At 57.6% G+C, this 24,191-nt stretch overlaps 1 protein-coding gene across 3 annotated transcripts; it reads right to left on the bottom strand.

Moving 5' to 3' along the window:
• Positions 1–4,006: 4,006 nt before the first annotated feature.
• On the bottom strand, positions 4,007–17,611 carry SLC4A3 (solute carrier family 4 member 3). Of its 3 annotated transcripts, XM_036858911.1 has the most exons (23): positions 17,385–17,611; positions 17,071–17,215; positions 16,575–16,740; positions 15,687–15,964; positions 15,432–15,547; positions 14,824–15,023; positions 13,055–13,203; positions 12,724–12,904; positions 12,109–12,244; positions 11,644–11,827; positions 11,116–11,215; positions 10,484–10,668; positions 9,584–9,809; positions 9,152–9,370; positions 8,687–8,835; positions 8,316–8,510; positions 7,650–7,868; positions 7,207–7,296; positions 6,515–6,681; positions 5,799–6,052; positions 5,307–5,476; positions 4,977–5,150; positions 4,253–4,330 (listed from the first exon to the last, which is right to left on the bottom strand). In XM_036858911.1, the coding sequence occupies exons 2-23, from the start codon at positions 17,119–17,121 to the stop codon at positions 4,253–4,255; spliced, it is 3,687 nt and encodes a 1,228-aa protein (XP_036714806.1). In that variant the 5' UTR covers positions 17,122–17,215; positions 17,385–17,611. The 3 variants fall into 3 exon arrangements, with proteins under 3 accessions (XP_036714805.1, XP_036714806.1, XP_036714807.1); XM_036858910.1 differs by lacking the exon at positions 17,385–17,611 and having other exon boundaries at positions 4,007–4,330; positions 17,071–17,121; XM_036858912.1 differs by lacking the exons at positions 14,824–15,023; positions 15,432–15,547; positions 15,687–15,964; ... (1 more) ...; positions 17,071–17,215; positions 17,385–17,611 and adding an exon at positions 13,688–14,058.
• Positions 17,612–24,191: the final 6,580 nt, after the last annotated feature.

Below are 24,191 nucleotides of genomic sequence, written 5' to 3'. Positions count from 1 at the left end.
TGGAAGATTGGGATTGACAAAAACACACTACTATATATAAAATAGATAACTAATAAGGACCTACTGTATAGCACAGGGAACTCTACTCAGTACTCTGTAATGACCTATATGGGAAAAGAATCTAAAAAAGAGTGGATATATGTATAACAGATTCATTTTGCTGTACACCTGAAACTAACACAACATTGTAAATCAACCATACTCCAATAAAATTTTTTTTTAAAAAGTCTTGTTTTGCATGCTCCTCAGCGCTCCCCTCCCCCTCCGTCATTCCAGCAGCATCTGGCCCCTGCTCCATCTCCAGCTGTGCCCCACCTGCTCTCTGTCCCTCCCCTCCCATGGTCCAGGCAGCCTTGTCCCCGGAGCTCCCTGCTCCTCCTCTCGGCCCCCAGATCCAAATGGGACTCACCCACCACCCAGAGAACACCCCAACGGCTGTCTGCTTAGTCAGCACTTGATAAAGCGTTGTTCAAGAAAAACATTTCTAACAAAATTAAAAATAATCGAAGCAGAGGCTTCAAATATTAAATCTTCCTTCTAGGGGCTTCCCTGGTGGCGCAGTGGTTGAGAATCTGCCTGCCAATGCAGGGGACACGGGTTCGAGTCCTGGTCTGGGAAGGTCCCACATGCCGCGGAGCAACTAGGCCCGTGCGCCACAACTACTGAGCATGCGCGTCTGGAGCCTGTGCTCTGCCACGAAAGGCCGCGATAGTGAGAGGCCCGCGCACCGCGATGAAGAGTGGCCCCCGCTTGCCGCAACTAGAGAAAGCCCTCGCACAGAAACGAAGACCCAACACAGCCAAAAACATAAATAAATAAATAAATAAGTTAAAAAAGAAAATCTTCCTTCTAAAACATAAACCCTACAAATATTGAAGTTTGCTCTTGGCACAAGTGGTGAATCACACAACTGATCAAGATCTCTCTCAGATAATTATATCTTTTATTTATCTAGAACCCAAACTCCTCACTCTGAGTTTCCTATCTGCCACATTGGATTCAATCCCCGGCTCGATGCTTGCCCGGAACCTGTTTGATTGTTATTTCCAGCAACGGCTTAAGCACCAGCTGTACGGGCAGCGTTTGGTGCAAGTGCCCTTGAGTTCTGTTTCGTCTTTCCACTTTCAGAATTCCCTTTGAGAGCTCTAAGTGTCAACAGGCACGATCATTATTTGAGTCACCTGATACAAGATGAGATGTCACACCGGCTGCCAAACGGGACACATTATTGCCAGGTTCTGTGCCCTAAGGGAGAGGGCAGGGGCAATCCAAGCAGATGGTCTGTGAGCTTCGACAGCCAGAAGTTTTCACGAGGTCATCAGACCACGAGTGAGCTGAATCTTCAGCACAGAACAAGGAAATGCCAGCTGCTCTCTTTGCTCAAAGCCGAAGAATGAATTAGCACTTCTCTGGGCCTGAAGTGGGCTTGAACTAGACCAAGGATACTGAAAGCTTGGGGCAGCTGCCCAGTATGCGGCCCTAACCCCGCACAGAGAGCCACAAGGAGAAGGCTAAGATGGCAACGGGCCCACTATCCTCCTTATTGGAAAGGTCCTGTGCCACCTGGGATGTGCCCGCTCGCCAAGCTGCTTCCACTGTAAAGCAGACGGTAGCAGCGCCTGTCACTCAAAAGTACCATGGCCTCTACCCTCCTTGAGTTCCCCAGAGCTGCGCCACCAGGGCCGGATGCGGCTCCTCTCCTTTGGCTCTCCTCCACACCTGGAAGAAGGCAGCCTCAGTCAAGCTGCAGCCCCCCAGGAAGATAAGGTTGAAGGGTCAGTGAAGAGAAAGTCAGAGAAAACACCAAGGCTTCAGGACAAACTCTGAATATCCCCAAATGTGATGATCTCTGAAATGATCTCTGAAAGGCCAGGCCACTTGTCTTCCGGTGGGTTTGCCACTGTCCCATCACCCCTGTCTTCCCCTGGCCCCCACTGTCATTCTGTCCTCTGCCATCCTTCAAGGGACCCATCCCTGGCAAGAGTTTGGGTTGCTCAGCCCCCTAAGTGCCCTCAGAGCCTCCACAGGCCCCCACCCTGGGTGAGAAATAATCCCCCCTAACCAGGCCCAGCCCAGCGCGTGTGTTGGTCAACTACAGCCTTGTACTTCACTAAACTGCAGTTGCCTTCCCTTGGGGGGTGGGGCCGGGGGAGGGTGGTTTAAAGGCTGTGGTCTTTAAGACTCCAAGCTCTTAGGGCTTATTCATGTCCTTTCCCATTGAGGGAAGCGGAAGGGGCATGTTGATAGCCCGAGGTTATGTCTAGCTCTATCTTTCACTGAAATTTGTTCACCTATTGTTCTAACTGAGGCCTCGGGGCCCAGTCATACTGGAGGCCGCCCTGACCCACTAGCCAGGACCAAGACTCATTCAGTTTCAAAAGCCCCCGCCCTCGTTTCTCATTTTCCAGCTGAGCAACACTCATACTTCTCAGCTATTCGCCAAGCAGAGATGACTGACACAACCTGTGTCCAATGAAGAGCTGAGTCTTCAGGGCTCAAGTCACTACTTTCAGGGGCTCTGGAAGAAGCAGGTTCTTTCCCGTGGGGTCTCAGCATCCCACAGACCCAACAGGGAAGTCCGCCCACACCAAGGCCCCGATGGGGGGACCAGGCAACCTGATTTAGGGCTCAGGAAAGGAACAGAGTCCTGCGTGCAAAGCTTCTCAGCCAAGCCTATCTACATGTGTGGCCCCTGCCATCTCTGCGTTTGGAATCTGCTCTGCACACGTCTGTGTTCTAGTTTTTTGTGTTTCACCTTCACTTTGCTCCTTGGCGAAGTTCCTCTGAAATTCCACCTGGCCTTGGCCAATCTAAGGGAAAAGGAATCTTGCCTTCCTGTAGGCCAGGACAATCAGTCAGAGGCCAGATGCAGTTGGAGGCTATCGCGGCGCTAGAGACCGAAGCAGCCGACTGGACTGAAATACTTAAATCTGAACGACAATCCAGGACAGCTGGAGGGGCACCTCTCTTCCTTATGAGCAAAACAAATAGCCTCACAGCAATCTGTCCCTTCTTTCTTGACCAACTTCAGGGCTCTAGCTGTTGGCCTGAACACCTGGGAGGAAACTGGGGAAAGGTAAGGAAGAACTTGGGCCACCTCCAGAGTAAATGGGTAACGTAGGGTTGAGGCATCCTGGCTCTGGACGCTCAGAGCTGCCCAGGGCTTTGTCCATGGAACCTCTGCCCATGGAACCTCTCTGCCCCACCCCCTTGCCTCCCAATGAGGAACTAAATGTGCTTGAATGGCATCTTTGATCACAGCGGGTCCACCAGGTGGCAGTGTTACCCGGGCCCAGTCCAGACAGAGCCTGCAGTGAGAGAGCGGCCACCAGAGGGCAACACAGGGACAGCCGCTCAACCACGCAGCTGGTTGCCTAGCAACTGTGACGAAATGGGCTCCCAGTTTGCACCCTCTTCAAGGCCTCCCAGGTTATTTCTGGCGTAACAAAGACTGTTGCACGCAAGGAGTGGCCTCAGGAATCCCAGAACTGCCTCTCTTTTAAGCCTGGAGACTCTAAAATGGTCCAGGGACCCCAAAGCCAGCACCACCCTGGCGTCTAGGGGACTGGGCAGCTCCTGTCCCTGCTCTTTGGACTGCCAAGGATCAGGAAAAGAAAATAAACATTTTCCATTCCCCTCTGTAGGCCCACAGCCATTGGGACGCTCTGATTTCCCTAGTGACTAAAGCAGAGCAACCTCGTCCCTCTCGCGTCCCCCAACCTCCCCCTTCTCAGCAGGGGCTGGATTAACAGCATGTGACCTTGAGCCAGACCTTGAGCCTCCAGCTCCTCAACTGTACTTCGGGGGGGGGGGGGGCGAGGGGGTGCTGATAAGATCCAGCTCTGACCTTCTGTGGTCTTGATTCTCTCCCTTTCCCCCAAGAATTCTGTCCTTGCCTCAAAACTCTCCCTGATTTTGACGACCCTGAAAACAGAATTCTTCCAATTCCAGATGGATAAGTATGACCCGAGAAACCAGAGATGGAACCAAGAAAGTGAGGCAGACACAAGACAGGGAGTGTGGTTATAATGAGCTCAAAGCCTGTGCCAGTCTGGTCTGTGAAAGGGCCTGGGTGAGACGAGGTCAGCACCCAGGGCAGAGTCAGGGGGCCACTCTAGCCGTGGCATCAGTAGTGGTTCCAGGCACGTCTCTGGGTCATGAGGAGCCCGCTGGCCCTGGGGCTGGGCTCTGACTGGGGCCTGGTGTCAATCACTAAGGTGTCGGGGTCTCCAAGGGGGACCATGGTGGAGGGTCACACGGGCATGTGCAGCTCGTTGTACTCATCCTGGCCGTCCTCATCAAAGTTTGGTTCAGCATCTTCGGAGTCCAGCTGCAAAAGGGGGCAGAAGGTTGGGAGAGGCAGGGAAGCGGACTTACCGCCTCCCGTTCCCCAGCTCCTCCTTGGGCCGGCAGCCCTCACTGCCCCTAGACCTTGCCAAGCCTTACTGTCTACAGGGACTGTGGCCCCAGGTTGAAGCACTTCTCTCTGGCCAAAACCTTCAGGTCACCCCCCAGCGATACCTCCTAATAATAATAATGATGATAGCAGCTACCACACAGAAGTACTTTCCTGGGGCTCTGAGCTCCTGTGGTACCTTTGTACACCATGCGTGGGCAGAGGATTTTCAAAAAGATGTCCCTTCCTCTAGCTGACAAAAACAGGGCTCAGAATGGATTTCAGCGCCACCCCACGCCCGCTCATCCCTCAGCTGTGTGCTTTTGTTCAGGACACAACCTGCACAGTTGTCTACAGCAGCCCTGTGCTTCCTTCACACCAAACCACCGTTCTCATTGCTTTACCTGGATTTGTGTTTAATCCTCACCACGATCCTATAAGGGAGAACCTATTAGTAGCCACGTCACACGGATGAAAATGAGATTTCAGAACGTTAGGTAATTTGTCTGTGGTCACACAACAGCAGAGACTGGCACCCAGGGCCCGAGGCCCTAAGACTGCCCCAAGCGCCTTCCCTTACCGCCTGTAGCTCCCTGTCCTGGAAGAGCCGGGGCAGGACGCAACGCCTCAGAGGTACCGTGAGCAGCAGCAGGAAGGGAAAGGCGAGCGAAGCCGCCGTGGACTTGACCACCCAGAGCAGTGCGATGCAGCCCAGCTGGATGCACGTAAACAGGTGCATCCGCCAGGTCTTCACCTGGGGAACAGGCGTCAGGTCTCACCACATCTTTAGGAACTCGGGTCCCCAAGTCCCAGCTTAGCCTTCAGAGTCCATCTCCAGCCCAGGAATCCCTCGTCCCCCCGCCCACTCCCCATCACCCCGTCGCCCCACCTCTGTGCCTCCTGGCCCTACCTTGGTCACATAGGGCTGTTCGGGATGGTGTTTTGCTGGCATGAGTATGAGCAACAGACGCTGGGACAGCTGGATGCCAGACAGCGATGTGACCCCCATGTACAGGAAAATCCCAAAGAGCACAGCCAGTGGGATCCGGCGCAGCACAGCCCCCATGACGATGGACAGGCCTGGAGGAGGTGACACACACCCACATGACCCCTCAGGCAGCCCCCGTGAGGACGGATGGGCCTGGTGGGGAGGGGATGAGCCGGGCCTCATCACTGTGACCAAGAGAAGATGCAACAGGATAGAGAACCGAGAAAGGGCTCAAGCAAAAAGGCACATGCAGTGTCAAGAAGCAGGTCTGGGGGTCAGAGCAGGGGCTAGTCATGATGCGTTTGGAAACTCAGAAGGGATCTGGGTCAAGCCTGGGATGGAGAAAGGACTGAATGTCCAAGAACGCAAGTCTGTGGGGTGGGGACCAGGGCCGTGCAAGGTGGGCGCTCTCACCCACGAGGCTGGCGATGAGCACTCCAGTGACCCGCTGCTCCCGCACCTCCTGGATCTGGGGCTTGTCGCCGGGAGCAATGGCAGTGCGCATAACGGTCAGCGCATTCACGTGGGTGACCGAGCGCACGGTGGCGGCCGTGAGCCAGGGCAAGCCGAACAAGCCACAGAGCCCACCCAGGGAGCCGATGAGAAGCAGGTCCAGGTGGAAGCCGGAGCCTTTGAGCAGCCTCCGCGCCTTCTGGCTGACAATGAGCCTGCGGGGAGAGGATGGGAAGTGGTTGGGGGTGGGGGGGGGTTGGCCAGCGACGGGGCCAGGCACACACAGCAGGGACGGTGTAGAGGGGGAAGGACATGCAGAGCAGAACTCTCCCAGGACCTGCCAGCTTCCTCTTTCAAGTTCTCAAATTGAAGTTCTCATATTTAAGCAAATTTGAGCCAAATTCCCATACTGTGGATATTTAAAACACCACAAAAGCCAGATGCCAGCTCTCACCACGTCATTGTGGTTTAACCAAAATGAGATACATGTGAGCATCACTGGCGGAGAGGACATGCTGCCAGGGTTTTCTGAGGACTGTCAAGTGCCACCCTGCAAGTGGTGGTGGTAACAGACAGATGCCATGCCAAAGCACCACGGGGAAACCATGCCCCAGGCCCACGGACACCCTCCGGCCGCCAATCCCACGGCTCCCCACTCCTCCCCCCAGCCCTCTCACGCAGTGATCTGTGTCTCCATGAAGATCAGGATGAGGACCAGGAGGGCGGGCACAGCGGCTGCCACCATCATCCAGGGCGGGAAAGGACGGGCGCTACCCAGGGGCGGGATGAACCACGTGCGCTTATTGGGGGAGGTCACTGAGAGCCCCGTGGGCACCGTCAGCTTCTGCATGACCAGAAGGAAGACCGGGTTCAGAGTCGCTAGCAACTCCACGTAGCAGCTGCTCCCACCCAGCTCTGTGTCCCCAGTACCAGGGCTCCGGGGAATGTGGGTGTGAACAGGTTTGGGGAAAACTAGTTTTGTATCCTCCAGAGTCACTGTTCCTCCAAGGGGTCTGGCAGCGAATGAGGAAATGATATACCTTCTCCCTGAGCCCCGGAGCTGCCAGGAGACCTGCTGCGGGGGCACCTGTCATTCTGCCCCCAGTCCCACACCTGCTTCTCCAGGAGTCCTGACTAAGGGTCACACACAGCCCCAGACCCCCTGGCCGGCCTCCTCAGCTGGACCACACAGCTGCTTCTGAAACCCCCAGCCTACCCACCCCTGTGCAGCCCCAGCACGTAGCCATTCCACTAGGAAAGCTGGGTTCCAGCCCTGACTGGCTGCTGGGGCAATGGGGACATGTTATGGCCTGTCTCTCAAGGCCCTGGGGTGAGAACCAGCTGCCAGAGGGGGTCGGGACTCACTCACCTGTGTGTAGGTGTCTGTAATGGAGTAATCCACCAGGACCATCACCAGAATGGAGATGGGGATGCCGAAGTCCCCGATGATACGGCGAGCCTTGAGAGGGGCCAATGAGGGGAAGGGAACAAAAGGTGGATGGAGGGGAGGGTCAGGAGACTAACATGGGGGTTTTTTACCCGGACCCTTCTTGGGCCTGAGCAGGAGCCAGAAGTCCCCTGACCTGTCCCTTTAAACCCCACAGGTGCCAGCCCAGCCCAGGAGGGCATTCCTCTCCTGATTACACTTCTCTGAGGCTTCAGACAGGGGCAGAGGCTGCACAGACTTGGTGGAGGTCTTCCATGACCGGGAGAAGGGGGCAGCCCCTCTCTGGAGCGGAGCCTGGCAGTGACAGCAGGAACTGAGGGACACCCACAGGGGGTCCACAGGCCCCACTCCCGCCAGCCACGCACCTTGCCACCCAGGAAGCGGCTGTTTCTGAACTTGCGCAGGAAGAAGGCAATGAGGAAGGTCCCGAGCATGAGGATGAGGGACAGCAGAGCCGTGTTGGGTTGGTTCCTGGGGCCCGGCGGCCCCTTGGTAGGGGGCAGGGCAGTCCCATTCAGGTCCGGCTCAGCTGCCAGGGCTCCCTCAGGGGGGTAGAACGGCAGCAGCGGGTGCTCCGTGAACACCTGTGTGGGTTACAAGGTTGCCCTAGTGCTCACCTGGGCAGGTGCCTGATTTCATAGCATCAGTACACCTGTGAGGGAGAGGGCTGGCCCCTCCCACACCCAACCGGGCAACATAACACAGGACATCCAGCTCCATCTCACACACAGACGCCCTTCCTCTACATACAGTGACCCAAGGCCCCCAGACCCGTAGCCCTGACAACGTCCCCTTTCCGTCCCATACCTGTTCAGGTGAATCCTGGACTTCAAACCTCTGGGTTTGACTCCCTGCCCTTCAGCTCAGACCTAGCCCTAGGGCGTCCTCAACCCCCATGCCCACACCCTACAGAGCCTTCCCCCTCGTCCCTCCACCCGCAGTGCTCTGCACCCTCACCCCAGGCTCTCCTTCCCAGAGTGCTGCCCAGCCCCCATCTACACCCACCCCCCAAGACCTCTCAGGGCCTCCACCTTGTAGAGCTTGTGGAAGGTCTCATAGATGAAAATGAGCGAGATGAGGAAGGCGAAGATCTCCTGGGTGAAAGGTGAGATGTAGCGGACCAGGAAGCTGCCTTCCGCGGCCACCAGGGCAAGGACAAAGACCACCAGCCAGAGGCCAACCCACACCCGGCCTGTGAGGTACTCCAGGCCCTGGGCTCGGCAGAACTAGAGGTCAGGAGAGAGAGGTGGTTACCCACAGCCATCTGACCTGGCCCTCAGGGCCCCACGGGACGGGCAGGAGGTGAACCCCGAGGGAGAGGAGGGGGAAAGACCGCAGGGGCCCATCACCTGGGCCAGGAGTGGAGCAGGTGACCCCTGGGGAGGGGCGGGGTGGCTGTCACCTTGAAGAAGGCTTCTTCGAAGACGAGCAGTGGCCCCGAGAAGCCGACCACGAGCAGCGGCTGGGCCCCCAGCAGAGAGAAGAGGACACCAAGCACAGCCGTGGACACGATCAGCTCAGACACACCCATCAGTCCTTCTGTCTTCTCCCCTGGGGTGGGCAAGGGTCAGTGGGACGGCCCTGGCCTGGCTCCTTCTACCTGGCCCCTCTTTCTTGTCTAGTTCCCCCTAACCTGGGGACCCAAGAAAAATGGAGCAGCCCCCCAGAGTGGTAGATAGGGACCCTCACCACTCTCAGCCCTCCTGCCACTCACCACCAGCCCCCCAGGGTAATCACCGGATCCCCCACCCCTTGCACCCACCCCCTCTCACGTTATTGTCACCCCAGAAGTGACCACTGGGACACCCTGACCCAGCAACCCTGCAGGTGACAGCGAGCCCCCTCACCTCTCCTCCCGCCCCCTCACCTAGCAGCCCCCCGAAGGTGATGGCGGGACTGAGGGCAGCGAAGTAGATGAAGAGCACGGCAGCCACGCACTGGGAGTGCAGGGCGTCCCGCAGGTCGCTGGGGTAGTGCGGGTACCGGCGCTTCACGTCCCGGACAAGCCCCCCGAACACCGAGCCAGTGCGCAGCAGGGGGTCGTCGTCAGGGGGCGCCTCGGAGCCCCCTAACTCCATCGCCAGCTCTGGGGGAACAAGGGGCTGCTGGAACCTCGTGCTTGGAGCAGGCCCTGGGCCCACTCCTTCCCAGCCTGGGACGCGGTGCAGAGACCTGGGTCAGGGACTGGAAGCTGACGTGCAGGGCTCAACAGTCGGGATGGGGCTGGGGTCAGAGCCTTGGGAGCCGTGGGGGGGGGGGGGCATGTGTTCAGGGGGCTCCGGGCCCCAAAGGGTCTGACCTTTCCCAGGGGCCACGTAGCCGCCCTGGGTGGTCATCTCAACTTTGGTCTGCTCGCGCTCCCGCCGCTTCCTGAGCAGCTCGCGCTGGAAGGCAGCCACGGAGCGCAGCAGGTCTCGGCCCTCCACCTCGGACGGGGGGATCACAATGCTGCCATCCAGGAACTCGCTGATGGCGCTCAGGAGGTCCTGCCGGTCGTCCGCCTGATAGGCAGCATCGTGGAATAGCTGGAGGCAGGAAAGCCAGGGGCTGAGCCCACAGCCCAGGGAGGCCCTGGGAGGGGGGGCTTCGGGGAGGAGGTGCTGGGCCATCAGAGAGCCAGAGGCAAGGTGGACGTTCAGCCACATACACAGGTCCAGTCCACTTGTCAAAACTCTGACTCATGTCCCTGCTGGCCGGCAGGCAGCCACGGCCCTGAACACCTCCCAAACCCCCAGGAGTGCCCGCGCTCTTCCCCCGGGAGCCTCCAGGCTTTTCCACAATGCAACAACTGAAGGGATGACGCCTGGCAGAGCGTTACCAATCCAATCTCCATCCTCACTGGAGAGCGCCCACATCCTGTTGGTTGGGAAGTATTTCGAACATCACCCCTGGCTAGAGGACCCTCCTGTCCAAGCCCAGCTTCCCTTTCGAGTCTCATGTCACATCCAAAGCTTCAGCATCTGGGCTTCTTCGTTCGTGCATCCATCTCCCTGTCCCCTCCCACAGCCCCAGCCCAAGGCTCCCTTTTCCCTCTCAGCTCACCCCTCCCTCCACCACTCCAGAGCGCTGCCTCCACCCCGAAGGGCCACTAGCACCCCTGCACCCATGGATACCACAGGGGGCAGCGAGAGGGACAGAGAACAAGCAGGGCTCAGGGGAACAGGCCTAGAACGCCCAGCCTGGGGGCTGCCGGACCCACCTTGTCAGACATGAGGGTGGCAATGGAGCGCCCAAGCTCGTGATAGTCAGTGCTGGTGTGGCCGGGTCCCAGCATCACGAAGAGAAAGCGAACCGGCACGGGGACCTCAAGCACAGACTCCAAGAGTACAGCTTCGTTCAGGCGCACAAAGGCTGCCGCTGGCTGCTCCAAGAAAGGCACGCAGCCTGGGGGGACAGTAAGGCACAGGGTGCTGGGCAAAGGGGAGCGGTCAAGGCAGGCCCTGGGGGGATATCTGGGGCCGTGATGTACAGTTGAGCAGGTTGTGCACTGCAGAAAGAAACCCCAATCTAAAGAAGCCCTATTTGTTTATATGTCTGTACATTTATTACAATTTACCAGCAGATGGAAATCAAGGGTATTGAGGAAGGGGTGCTTTTTTCTAATTCTCACAACGGAGTTTTACAGACTAGAAGCAATCCAAGATAGCAGAAAACTGGATGGGAAGCAGGCAGAGGGCTAGGGAAGATGGGTTGAGAGGAGGACCAGGGGCAGGGTGGGGGCCTGGCTGGGGATGGACGAGGCAGCCTGCAGGCCAGAGGTCAAGACAAGCAGACCATGGTGGAGGCACCCACGCCCTGCAGCCCCTGCGCCCAGGGCCCAGCGCTCCTCACCCACGAGCACAACGGTAGCCTCAGCATCTTCAGGGATCTTCTCCAGCAGCTTCAGGCTTTTCCCCCGGTGACCATCTCCCCCAGGCATGTGGAGGGGCTTCTGAGGACGCAGAACTGGAATAGGGCTGGGACCCAGACCGGAGGCCATGGCAGGCCCTCCCATCCCTTGTTCCAGGCCTGGACTCTGCCCACCAACCTCTGGATCTGGGCCCTGCTTTTTCCCTCCCCAGCCAGGGTGGAGACTATTGGTGAAGTGCCCCACAGCAGGATCTGGACCCCTCCTCCAAGCCCCCTCCTACATCTCAGCCTTACCTTGTTTAAATGGCTCCCCTGGGTCTGCCCCGTCATCCCATTTAAAATTTCTGTTTCTCCAGGGCAGGGGTCCCTCCTGAATGTAGGTCCCCCACATCCCTAGTATGGTGCCCGGCATCCAACCTTCCTGACCCACTCAATGAAGCCATCCGTGGCCTCTACTGAAATTGGAAGCCCTCCGCATCCCCCAGCCCAGGTCAGAGCAAGGCGACTGACCTCCTTGGCCTCAGGGTCATGAGGCCAGAGTGGCGCTGGCTCCCCCAGGTCATCAGCCACGGTAGGCACTGCACCATCGGGGCCACGGCTGGGGGTTGGGTGATGATTCCCTAGGACCGAGTTCACGCTGGAACTGGACGCATTTCGGGGAAAGAAGCCACTGTCCTTGTCATCATTGGGATGGCTGGGGAGAGGGCAGAGGGGGCAAGGCAGGTTAGAAAGACAGCCCCTTGGTGGACTGAGGCCATGAGGAAATGAGGAACGGAGGGTCAGGGCCTCCATCCTTTTTGCCTCAATGTAAGAAGGAACTTTCTAACGGTTGGTACTGTCCAAAGATAAAGAAGGAATGAGCTCCCCATCATTTGGGGGTATTCAAGCAGAGGCTCGAGAGCCACTCAGTAGAGTCTGTGCTCCTGGAAGGCAGCTGAACCTGAAGGCGCCCTCCCAGGCGCCCCACCCTGGCACCTGTGTTTCAGCAGCAGGGTGCGAAGGACACTGGCCCTGTCCTCCGGCCGGATCTGGTCAGACACAATCATGGTCTCCACCACGAGGTGTGCGATGCCTGGCAGAGTGGTCTGCTCCAGGTCCAGGAGGGCAGCTCCTGCGGGCACAGTCAGGGGAGGGAGCACGGTCCCGTGAGGTAGAAAAAAACCACTCCCCAGTGGCTTGCTCCCCAAGGGCAGGCAGACATGCTGGGTGAGCCAAGCACCTGATGTGCCCAGGTGCATACACAGCTCCATGTGGCCACAGCCCAGCCAGAGAGGGATGCAAAAAGAGAGCAAGGGGTGAGGGCACAGCCCCTCCTTGCCCAGAGAGGGGGTCATCTGTTGATTTACTGCATGTGGACAGATACCTACTGTGCCCCAGGTACAGTGCCAGGTACCTGGGCACAGCCCCACCCCTCAGAGCTTATGGCTGTGCAGGCAGCTGGACCCCATGTCCCCAAAGTGGCAGCCAGACCTCGCCTGGTCCCAGGGCTCCAGGGAGCAGTCCCTGGAGCTGGGCAGCCCGGCACAGGTCGAGCTCTGTGGTTTGTGAAGAGGGCCTGCAGCTCTAGGCCCAGGCCTGCAGGGCCCCTACCGTGGGCGATGGTCCTCCTGAGCTCCAGCAGGCTGTGGAAGGAGAGCGAGGCCACATGCGGCTTCCCCCAGCGCTCCGTCTCTTCCTCCACGTCCTCCTCAAACTTGATCCAGCGGGCCGTCTCCCGCCAGTGGGGCTCCTGGCTGCGGTCCAGCATCAGCTCATTCAGCTCCACAAACACCTGGGGTGGGCGCCAAGGGTGAAGGCCTGGGGACTGCCAGGTGGGACCGGCTGTCCTGGGGACATGGCGATGGGCCAGGCAGGGAGGGAGGGAGAAAGGGGGAGGAGAGGCGAGAAGAATCCAAAGGCTCACTTCCTCGGGGTCCGGTACCTCATGAGGCCTCCGGTCCAGCTGCTGCTTCTTCTTCTTCCTGCGCAGGATGGGGGCCAGGCCACTGGGGCTGCCCCTCCCGCCCTGCGTCCGAGACGGCTTCTTTACCAGGTGCCGGCGCACGCCAGGGTTGTCCTCCAGCCGGTGACCTGCGGAGAAGATGGGCTTGGCGGTCCCAGGGTTCCAGCTCAGGGCCTCGGGGTCATTGCCAGCCCCTCCAGCTCTGCCCAGACATTCTACTCGGGGGAGCGCCACAGTCACCCAGGGACCATGCCGACAAAACCATATCGTCCAGCTGGGCCATTTCATACATAAGGAGACTGAGGCCCAGAGAGGGGAAAGGACTAGTCCAAAGTCACACGGGGACACTGGCTAAGCCACAGGAAAAAGGCAGACCCCCAACTCAGTCCATAGCCCCGGTCATGGCCACGGCCTCTTACTCGGCAGTGCCAGGACCCACATTAAGTCGCCAGGCCCCGTGCCCTCAGCACCTTCCCTGTGCCTCTCGGCACCCATGTGTACTCCCCCATGGGCACACATCCAGACGGACTCAGGCAGAGCGTCTCTCCCTTCCTCCCCATCTGCCCCTTCCAGGCCCGCAGCTGGGGGAAGGCCAGCAGCCCCGTTACTCACAAGCCGGTCCCCCCACCATGGGGCTCAGCTGGCCCCTGATGGATTCCCACAGGTCATAGTCCTCAAGGTCCAGCACAAACATCTCTAAGTCCTCTGAGGCCAGCGAGTCTCGAGGGCTGGGGGCTGGAGCCCTCGGAGGGCTCTGACCCTCAGCGCCCCCGGGCCCAGGGCTCAGTGCCCCATTGGGCTCTGTGGCCTCCTCCAGCGGGCTCATCATTCCCCAGATGGCCAAGGCCCCAGCCCCTGCTCCCTCCTAGAGCCCCGGCTCTCCTGAGAGGTAGGAGCCTGGACAGCAGTGGTCCTGGTCCAACCAGAGCTTGAAAGTGGCCGGGCCTCCTGACCCCGACTCCCCAGGTCCCCAGGCCTGCTCCCTGCTGCTTCCAGCCCGCACCCTAGGTCTGTAAACACGCCCTCCCCCTGACCCCCCCCATCCCACCACCGCCACCGCCGCCGCTGCTGCTGCTGCTGCCATCGGATTGTTCCTGTCCCTGTCCTCAGGCCCTGGCAACTTTCCATGACGTACTGCGCTCAGAGCCCTCCCCCCTCCCCCCCCCCCCCCCCCCCCCCCCCCCCACACACACTGTGGTTCCAAGGGGGAGGAGGGCGGGGTCGGTGATGCCCCTGGCTGGGCACAGAGCCCCATGGGTGAGGACAGGTGGCACAGAAACCAGGGCACTGATAAGACGGAAGGAATGTGCCGAGATCACAGCCAGGCCCGGCGGAGGGTGGTGTGATGGGAGTAGGAGGCTCCTGACACAGGGAGAGGCAGGGCCTGGCGGAGTGGCTGGGACTCAGGGCACTGGTTCGAAGCGGGTAAAAAGAGTTTGCCCGGAGAAGAGGAGCCTCGGGGGAGGGGGGTACAATGATGTCTCCAAACGTCATGTGGAAGAAGGGCTGCCTTATTCCGGGGGTGACTCAGAGGACACAACCAGCACGGAAGGGCAAAGGCATCGTGAGGGGAAATCTCAGCTCTGGCACCCGAGGCATGGCTTGGTGAGGTAGTGAGCTCCCCATCACCGGCCACATTCCAGCAGACAGGGATACCGCAGAGGAGCTCAGCCCTGGGTGGGGGAGAACACAGAGCCTCTCCAAGGTCCCTCATAGGCTGGGCACCCCTGGAAGTGGGTGTCACTCACTCTTCATGTCGTCCAGGTCCGCGGAGCCCAGCATCTGGGCCTCCGCCTCATCAGTGGGCACCTCCTGCTCCGGGCCACCCGGGCTGCCCAGGGCACTGCCTGGGCGTAGCCGTTCCCGCAAGTCATAGCTGGCTGACGGGCTCCGTGGCCGGCTCTTCTCTCCGGCGACTCGGGAGACCCGGGCCCGGGGACTAGGGGAGCTGAGGAGGCAACATGGCAGCCTTGAAATTGGCAGGGAACCTCAGTGGAGATGGGCCAGGTTAGGGGGTTCCTCTGCCCTCCCCAGCTTGGGACAGGGCCTGGAGAGGCCCCCTGGGGACTAAACATAGGCTCCTCCTGGGCAGAGCAAAAAGCTTACTTCCACCTTCCTGCCCCCATCGCACTGGTCCCCAGTTCCTCTTTGTCCCCATCCTCCTCTTCACCCAGACACCCTCTCTCTCCTGGAGGACTCTCCCTGCCGGCCCTCTGGTTCTCTCCTCCTTGTCAATCATGCAGAAAAGGGGCACGCCCTCCCCGGCTCCTCCGCCCCGTCTCCTTTCCTCCTAGCTTCTTCACTGGGGTCAGGAGGGAGCCTGGGACCTGCTCTGGGCTGGGCTGGAGGCCAGTACCTGACCGAGTGCTGGGGGCTCTTGTCGGAGCGCGGGCCCACCGGGGGCAGGGGCTTGGTGAAGGCGGCCCTCCCCGAGAGGCCAGGACTGTCATCCTCGTCACTTCCAATGGAGAACTGTGGATAAACCCCGTGTGCCCTGGGTCCCTGCCCTGACTCAGCCCCAATCCCCCCACTCAGCCCCGCCTCCCCCCCACCCCGCCGGGCCTCCCCTCCTCTCCCTGAGCAGCCAGCCCTCCCTGGGGACAGACCTTACCTTTGCTTTCGGTGGGGACCCTGCGGGCGGAGGTTCTACAGGTTCTGCCTCAGACTCCCCTTCCTCTTCCTCCTCCTCTTCCTCCTCCTCATCCACTCCGGCTCCGCCCTCCTCCTGGATGGGAGGGGTCCCCTCAGAGGGGGGAGCAGAGGTTCTCTCTTTCTTCCTCTTCCTCCTGGTTTGCCGGGCAGAGGTGGGGGGCAGTCGCCGCAGCTTGTGGGGTGGAGGCAGGCGCACCGAGAGCGGGTGGTGGGTGTGATGGGATGTGTGCCGGTGAACTGGGGGTGCAGGAGAGCTGGTTGGGGCCCCCACAGCAGAAGGGGGCCCCTCACCACCCTAGGGACGCACACCTTATTCTAGCTCAAGGCCTCAAACAAGGGCACCCTAGTCCTTCCTCCAGAGTCAGGCTCCCCCCAACACCTGTATCCATAGCCTGTCATTGGGAAGGCCTGGTAGAGTCGGGGGGATGGAGTGATGGAGAGGGGAGGTTGTGACAGGGAGGATGCGGGGATGAGAGGACAGGACACAGCAAGGAAGGGAAAGGTAGAGTCAGCAGAGCTAAGGAGGGGAGGAGAGGTGGCAGAGAGATGAGAGCAGGGCCAGAGGTATGACAGAGCCTTGAGGAAGATAAAGGTCACCAAGGGAGGCCTCAGGCCCATCTCCCTACATCTCCCCTGTGTCTGGGGCTCAGCTCCCCTAGCAGGCAGACAGGTGATGGGTAAGTGAGGCAGGATGACTTAACATGGCATGGTGGCCCAGCACAGCATCCAGCACAGCATCCAGCATAAGATGACACCGGGTGACCAAGCCAGTGGTGAGCACGGTGATGGTGGCAATGAAGGTGATGGCGGTGAGGGCGGCCACACTAGGGGTCCCCAGGCTACCCACACTCAAAGTCCCGCTCGCTGTAGCTGCGGCTGGGCTTCTCGGGGTCCCAGGCCGGGGGCTTGCTGATGAGGTCCCCAAACCTGCTCACAGCCAAGGTCTTGCCCAAGTCATCCTCCTCCTCCTCCATGTCTGGACTCAGAGGGGGCTCCTCCAAGGGCACCCGGACCTGCAAACCCAACAGCCTCTTCTAAGGAACCCTGACCCATGAACGCCACACACCCACCTCAACTCCAAGCCCTAGGTGGAGATGGGGGAGACCAGCAGACTCGTCTTCTACTCCCTGTGGCCCAGGCTAGGGTCAACCTCCCAGGCTTCCAGGGCTTGGGAGGAGAGGGGTCAACAGATCCGAGAAATACCAAAAGACCCCCTCTTTCTCCATATCTCCTGCCCAGCTCTATCCCTGGATCTGGGGGTCCCAGGGTCGAACAGAAGACCCCCCTCTCCTCCTTGAGGTCCCTCCCCCTCCTCTTCTCCCACCCCCGCGAGCGTCGGTCACCTGGGGTAGGGGGGAGGCGCCCCCGGGCGGCGGAATCACTCCATTGGCCATGTCCGGAGAGGCGGCTTGGGGGGTCTCTGACTCACTGAGGGACCCGTGACCCGGGTGAGAAGAAGGGGGCGCTGCGTGGACCTAATGGGGAGCCCTGGGGGAGGAGGGCGGGATCAGGAGCTTCGCGCGGCCGCCCCCCCTCCCCCTCTCCCTCCCCCTCCCCGGAGCTGGATCCCCCGCCCGCCCGAGCGACCATCGAGGCCCCGCCGCGCCCGGGATGCCCCGGGGCCCGGCCCGCCGCTCCCCGCCCCGCCCTGCGGTACCTCGGCGCTCCGGAGCGTGCGGGGCTCGGGCCGACCGCCGCGCCCCATCTCCTTCCCGCGCTCGCTCCGGGGCCTGTCGCTGCGCAGGGCCGGACGGCCTGGGGGCGCCCGCGGAGGCAGCGAGCCTGGCGGGCTGGGCGGACGCAGGCGCCGGAGCCCGCAGCCCGCGGCTCCACCTCCTCCCGCTCGGCTCCGCAGCTCCGCAGCCGCCGCCGCCGCCGGGCCGCACAATGGGAGCGGGCGGGCGGTGACTCACCCCGCCCCGGCCGGCCCGGCCCCCACGCGCGGACCCCCGCAGGACCCCACCGGCCCCCCAACCCCTTCTCCGGCGCCCCACGCGTTGCCGAGGGCGGGTGCGCCGCCCTCCACTCCCACAATCCCCAGATGCACGCACCACCTTGCTTTTAGCCTCCCCTCCCCGCAAGAGTCGTGGAGGCGACCCCTCCGCAGACGCCAGCCCCTCCAACCTTGGGAACTGAGCTCGCAGGCCTACGGGAGCACCCACCACCTGTCCCTTCGGTCCCGGTATAGCCTCAGATGCCTGGCTTCTGCCACCAGGCACCGCTCAACATTTGACCTTGGCAGTTACCTCCCTGGGCCTCGGTTTCCCCAGCGTAGCCAGAGGGGCCTGGAATCGGGGTGTTCCGAAGTTCCATCCAGCTCTAAGATTCTGCGGCTCAGTTTCTACACCATCTCTCTCCCTCCTCCACCCCCTGAGGTCACATCTCCTTTTCCAAGGGCAAAGGTCTTTGGAAGGAACGACTGGATCCCAATTTGACCCTCTGGGGGTCTCGCTGAAACTGAGCACCTAGCGCAATGCCATGTCCCTAACAACCCCTCATTAATAGCTGGTGGAGCCACGTCCCTGAATCCTGAGGAGAACTTAGGAGGATGTTGGGGGAGAACCCAGGGTGGAGCTGATGGTCAGGAGAGGGGCCAGGCCCAGGAGAGAGAAACCAACCCCTTACCCGGGTGGGGGAGGGGGGCGGGGGGGGGCAGGGGATGACAGGGTGCTGACATGGTGGTCTCTGTGTGGGGAAGAGGTTTAACCCTGTGACCATGGGCACGTAATTTACCCTCTCCCAGCCCTGTCCTCACCTGGGTCTCAGCTCAACCTGAGGGAAGATTCTCTACATTCAGAGCCGTCGGGGGAGGAGGGGAAGGCAGCTAGTATCCGCTGAGCCCTTGGCTTTGCACGAGCAGCCCGGTGCTGGGCCCTCTCCATACTCATCTTGGCTTCACCACAGCAGAGATTCAGGGAGGCTTGTTACCCTGCCATGGTCACAGCTGGGAAGCAGGTGCTGACAGGGCATCATCGGTGTATGTCCCAGCCACAGCCGTTTACCACTCCAAGCCTCTTTCAGGGAAAGAGATGTGTTCGGCCTCCCCATCTCACAGGGTGTGCAGAGCGTGAACCAAAATGCCCACGTGAGAGCCAGCTGTGTGTAAGTAGAGTGTGTGAACTGTGCCCCAAAACTCAGGATATGAGACCCATCTGTTATGGGTTGAATTGCGTGTCCCCTTCCACCACCACCACCACCACACACACACACACACACACACACACACCCCACCAATTCATAGGTTGAAATCCTGACCCCCAGTACCTCCGAAGGTGACCTTATTTGGAAATGAGGTCATACTGGGGTGGGGTGGGCTCCTTTCCCATATGAATGGTGTCCTTCTAAAAAGGGGAAATATGGACACAGACATACTTGGGGAGAACGCCATGTGAAGATTGGAGTTGTGCTGCCACAAGCCCAGGAACTACCAGAAGCTGGGAGAGAGGCTTGGAACAGATCCTTCCCTTGGGCCTTCAGAGGGAACAGGGCCCTGCTGGCATCTTGATCTCAGACTTCCAGCCTCCAGAGCTGTGAGACAACAGATTTCCGTTGTTTAAGCTGCTCTGTTCGTGGAACTTTGTTACAGCAGCCCTAGCACACTAATACATGGCCCAATCCCTTATCGCTCTGAGCTAGGTAACTCAGTTCCAAGTCTCTACCTTGAGTGTTTTGGCAGGGCCTGCCCTTGCTCAGAGACACACAGGAGACTTGGAGTCCCCCGATTGGGAACCTTTCCCAGGGCTCTCTGACCTTCAGTCTACCTTTGACACCTTTGTCCTGCTCATGGCCCCCGTCCCTGTCTTCTAGCCTGTAAAGTCGGACAGCACCTGCTTTAATACCAAGACAGCCTGGGGAGGGTCTTGCCAGCCTGGGTCCTGGACACTGATGCCTTACCACACGACTCATCCCGCTGAGGCCCCACCATCCCCGGGGAACAGCCTGAGCACGAGCCTCACCTTCCTGGGGCCCTCAGACTCCCACCCTCTTCCCAGATGGGGACTCCCCCCCGCCCATGCCCAGTCAGCAGCTTTGGTCTCTAGCCTTGCAAGCCCCTTCCTCTATCCCCTAACCCCTGGGGAGTGAGATGGAGCGAAATCTCCCCTCCAAGGATCTCCAGACACCCATGCTCATCTCTCCTTCCAGGGTGGAGAAAGAGATGCTGACGGCCCCAGTTGTTTCATACCAACTCATCCTATTAGACAGCAGTGTGTGCTTTCGTTATTCCCACTCAGATCTGCTGGCATCCGGGAGGCTCTTTCACTGTGCATCTGTAATTGTCAGTCCCCTGTGGAAAGTTCCCGATGAGGTCTTCATTCCTATGACAAAAGAGTGCTCCTTGCATGCACAAAGGATGGCCATTCTGTATGCATGTGTGTGTGTGTGTGTGTGTGTGGTGGAGGTTTTGTTGCCCAATGATAGAAGATAGAAGCTCTGGTGAAGTGGCTGCTCATTATTCCCAGCTCTCTCTTCCTCCCCAAACTACCACCTAATATTCACTATTCCCTTTAATAAATTCCTTTCCAGCTTAGAGTAGCTGCTGTTTGCAGCTTGGCGGCCTGACTGATAGAATCAAAGAAACGGGGTCTGAGTCCAGGGCACGAGCTGTACAGGCACCAGGCATTAATGGTACCAATGTCAGGGAGCTGGGGGAGAGCAAGGGAGAGAATAATGTCCTATTAGCAGGCCTGGGTAACCCCTGCCTCTCTTATTATGACATCATTCCTCACCAACTCCATCCTTCAATCCTAAAGATAACAACCATGATCATCTTATTACCTTAAATTTCAGCACAAGCCACTTTAATATTCATATTCTCATGAGCTCACAGCAACCCTCTAAGGTAGAGCATCTTAATCCCATTTGACAAGTGAGAAGAATGAGGCTCAGGAAGTTTAAGTGACGTAGCCAAGGTCCAAGGCTCATAGGCAGCATAACGGAGAATTGAACCAAAGGGCTTCTGGCTTCATGTCTCATGTTTATCCGCACACCCACAGCGCCCTGTGCCCACCCCCACCACGCTTTGGTGCCTTCCCACAAGTGTTAAACTTTCCGTGCCATGAGCACAAACTGAAATATACCACTTGCTTCCCGGATGAGTTTTTTAAGGAGACTTCATCTTTGCTACTAGAAGCCATATAGGGGAGTGATCAAGCAGCACAAGTTCATAGCCCAGCTCTGCCACTGATACTTGCATGACCTGGAGCAAGTTATTTACCCTCTATGGGCCTCAGATTCCCCATCTGCAAAATGGCAATAAGAACAGAGTTGTTGAGAGGATGACATGAGTTCATCTGTGTGAAACACTCAGACCAGTGCCTGGCACATAGTAAGCGCTCAATAAACGTTAAGCTAGTTTCAATATTACTACAAATCAAAGAGACACAAAAGCCCTCAGGTAACTTGCAATTTGAAAAATGATGAAATGTACACACATGAAATAAGTAGAAGTTGGCTTATATCTCAAAGCGCAGTAAGTCTTCCAGCCAAACTGAAGATACCAACCACGCCAATTCAAAGAAGACAGAAAGATCTGAGATCTAACTCCACCAGGGTAGATTCGGACAGTCCTTGGCCAATGAACCAATCTTTGCAATTATAATCCTAACTTGGCAGGCTGAAGAGTTTCTGGAAGATGATAGGGTGTGGGTTCAGGTAGCCCCAGGTTGTCACTGAGACTGGCCTGGAATTCCCTCTTGCCAACAGTATCTCCTCCTTGTTTCCCAGAACAGAGCACCCAGTGCCGTATGCTGTTGACTGGCCTCGTGGTGAGTAAGACCTTATTTTATTTTTACTAGAGAAGTAACGTGGCTTTGATAAAAAGCCCAGACTCTGGAGTTAGAGATGCTGTATATAAATGCCAGTTCAATGCTTGGCACAGAATATGTGCTCAATAAATGTCATTCTTCTTATTTACTATTGTTGTTACTCTGCAGTGGTTTATCCTGTCGTAATCCATGTGTCCATCAGTAAGCCTGGACTCAGCTTTGAAACAAACCCAATCCCAGGACAACACCGCCTGCCCTTGAAGTTTCTCTCGCCCTGCGGAGCCCACCTTTCAGCTCCAGAGGAACGGATTCATCTGTGCTAGGGTGACATTTTGACATATGAGTCTAGGTCCTTTCTTCTCCCCCAACCCCACCCAAGCAGTTAGCCTGCTTTGGATTTTGTCATTTTGGGTGAATGGGTGGGACAGAAAGCCAGAAAGCCTTTTTGCCTTTTGTTCATACAGAGCCAAAGTCTCAGAAAACCTAGGGAGGCTTGCAGAGGAAGAAAAAGAAAAGGTTAGCAAGACCCTCAGTGTCTTGGCCAGAAACTGAGGAGGGGAGGGAGGGGGTGGAGGAGCTACCCTTTGCCCTCCCCGATCAGCAAAGCAGAAGGAGGTTACCCCCTGTTCCCCGAGATGAGGGGAGGTGAGTAAGTCCTGCCAACCCCATGGAATGGGGGCTTGAAATAAAAGGTTGTTTTGAAAATGTTGTAATGTTTCTTGAACTCCCAAGTGTGTAAACTGAGACCCACACACTCACTCTACACTCTACACCAGGTGTTGGGTATACATCAGTGAAGAAAATCTGACCTGGTCCCTGCCCTGGGGCAGCTTACAGACAACAAACAAGCAAATACATAAATTATAATTATGAAATGTGGCAAGCGCCATGGGGGGAAGCACATTTACAGGGAACATTCAGGTAGCAGAGTTAAGAACGTGCTCTGTAAGGAGGAGACAATTAAACTAAGACCTGAAGGGTACGAAAGAATCAGCCATGCAAAGAGGGGTGAGTTGGGGAAGCAGGAGAAGCATCCCGGGCAGAAGGAAGAGCTCAGGAAAGGCCCCGTGGCAGGAAAGAATGGCATCTGCACAGGTATCTGGGCGCTGAGGATCTGGATGGTGGTAGGATGCGGTATCTCTGGAACCTGGTACCACAAGGGGGCGGATTTAAAAGGACTAGAGGGTAGGCACCCTGGAAGGTCTAAGAGGCAATAAGGTTTCAGGGAAAGAGAAGAAGGGCCAGAGTCGGAGATCCAGCATCCCCTTGGTGAGAATCACCTTTCTTAACCTGAGTCTCAGCTTCCTCCCCTGTACCCTAGAGATCACACGTTTCCCTCAGGGTTGGACCAAGTGCAGTGATGTCAATGAAATGATTAGTACAAAGTAGATGCTCCAAAGTGGCCGTTATGATGATATTCTCCTTCCGTAATCTTTCCTGTCCTCATGACCCAGCTCCAAGGTGATTTTTCCCACTCCCTCCATGGGCGGTAAGCTCCTTGAGAGCCAGAGCATGTCTGGTTCATCCTCATATCCCACCCCCTCCTCTCACAGAGAGCCTGGCACACTTTAGGAGCTCAGTAATGTCTGTGGCATTGAAGGCGAGTGCACAAGTAGTTATAGTAACTAATAAACTGAAGAATGTTTTTGTGGAGGGCGTAGAAGTCACCGAGTCCAAGATGATCAAGTGACTGAGGATGGGCCAAGAAGAAAGCATGCCATGGTCTGCTCACGTCCGCAGCAGTGTCTGAGGTTCCCTCTGAAGCACCCTGGAGAAATAGCCACTCATAAACACACAGGCAGGAAGATGCAAGCTTTCCCTCTCTGCTTACAAAGGGCATTTCTAGGCAACATGGCAGGTTGTAATAACAAACAGGCAGGGCTTTTAAAAACAGCATGTATTTACTAGTTTATGATTCACATAGTGCTTCCATGTACATCACTGCACTCAACAATTTGGTGACCTGGATAAGGTGTCGATTAGTCTCCTCTCCTCACTGTAGACGAAGGAGCCACAGAGCAGCCAGGGCAAGTTGCTTGCTTGTGGTTAAACAGTGAGATGCAAAACTAAACCATAATCCAGGATCTTTTGGGTCTAAATCCCCTGTGCCTTTTCCTATATGACCATCACACACACTGACTCTGGATTAGGTGGATGCGAAATGCTGCACGCACCCAGAGATGGGCAAAGCAGCCACACAGAACGGCGCGTGAAATTTCAGCCGCAGCTAAGCAATCTGGGAGGGGTCTTCTTAGAAGCTACCGCAGCATCTCGGCAACGGAGGAGAAGGACGTCACCCCTCACTCCTCATGAAATGATTCATCAGCAAAGATGGACACTCTCCCATTGAGAAAGAGGGATGGGTCTTCAAGCTGACCTGCTCCCCTCTTCCAAAGTCTTAGGAATCAAAGCTTACACCACTCAGTTTGGCCACTGACCAAACCCCCCAGGGCTTCATATAAATTTTTAATATAATTTTTGAATCATAACACATTAAGAGTTTCTTTAAATACTTTTCAGCTAAAAAGTAACAAATAAATAAAACATAAAAGTCAATACCACCCCTCTCCCCCTTCTGCCTTGTTCTCATCTTCATCCTCTACCACAAATATCTGTTTATTCCCTCCAGAATTTATTTACACAAAGAGAAGCAAACGTAAATGTATATTTTATCCCCTCCCACCTTATTTCTACATATG

Source organism: Balaenoptera musculus, chromosome 7 (genome assembly GCF_009873245.2).
Source record: "Balaenoptera musculus isolate JJ_BM4_2016_0621 chromosome 7, mBalMus1.pri.v3, whole genome shotgun sequence".
Lineage (NCBI taxonomy): Eukaryota > Metazoa > Chordata > Mammalia > Artiodactyla > Balaenopteridae > Balaenoptera > Balaenoptera musculus.
The sequence above is the reverse complement of the archived record's forward strand: the minus strand, read 5'-3'. Positions and strand labels throughout refer to the sequence as shown.

Bases quoted from the DNA above. Each gene is read 5' to 3' on its own strand.
- SLC4A3 (XM_036858911.1), bottom strand. From the start codon at position 17,121: ATGGCCAATGGAGTGATTCCGCCGCCCGGGGGCGCCTCCCCCCTACCC. The intron at 13,204-14,823 runs GTGAGTGACACC...TCTTCTCCGCAG, and splicing joins GGACCTGGACGACATGAAGA to GTCACCGGCTGGAGGACAAC. The intron at 5,477-5,798 runs GTGAGAGCGCCC...CACCTCCTCCAG, and splicing joins GCTCATCGCCAGCCTCGTGG to GCCTGTCCATCGTCATGGGG.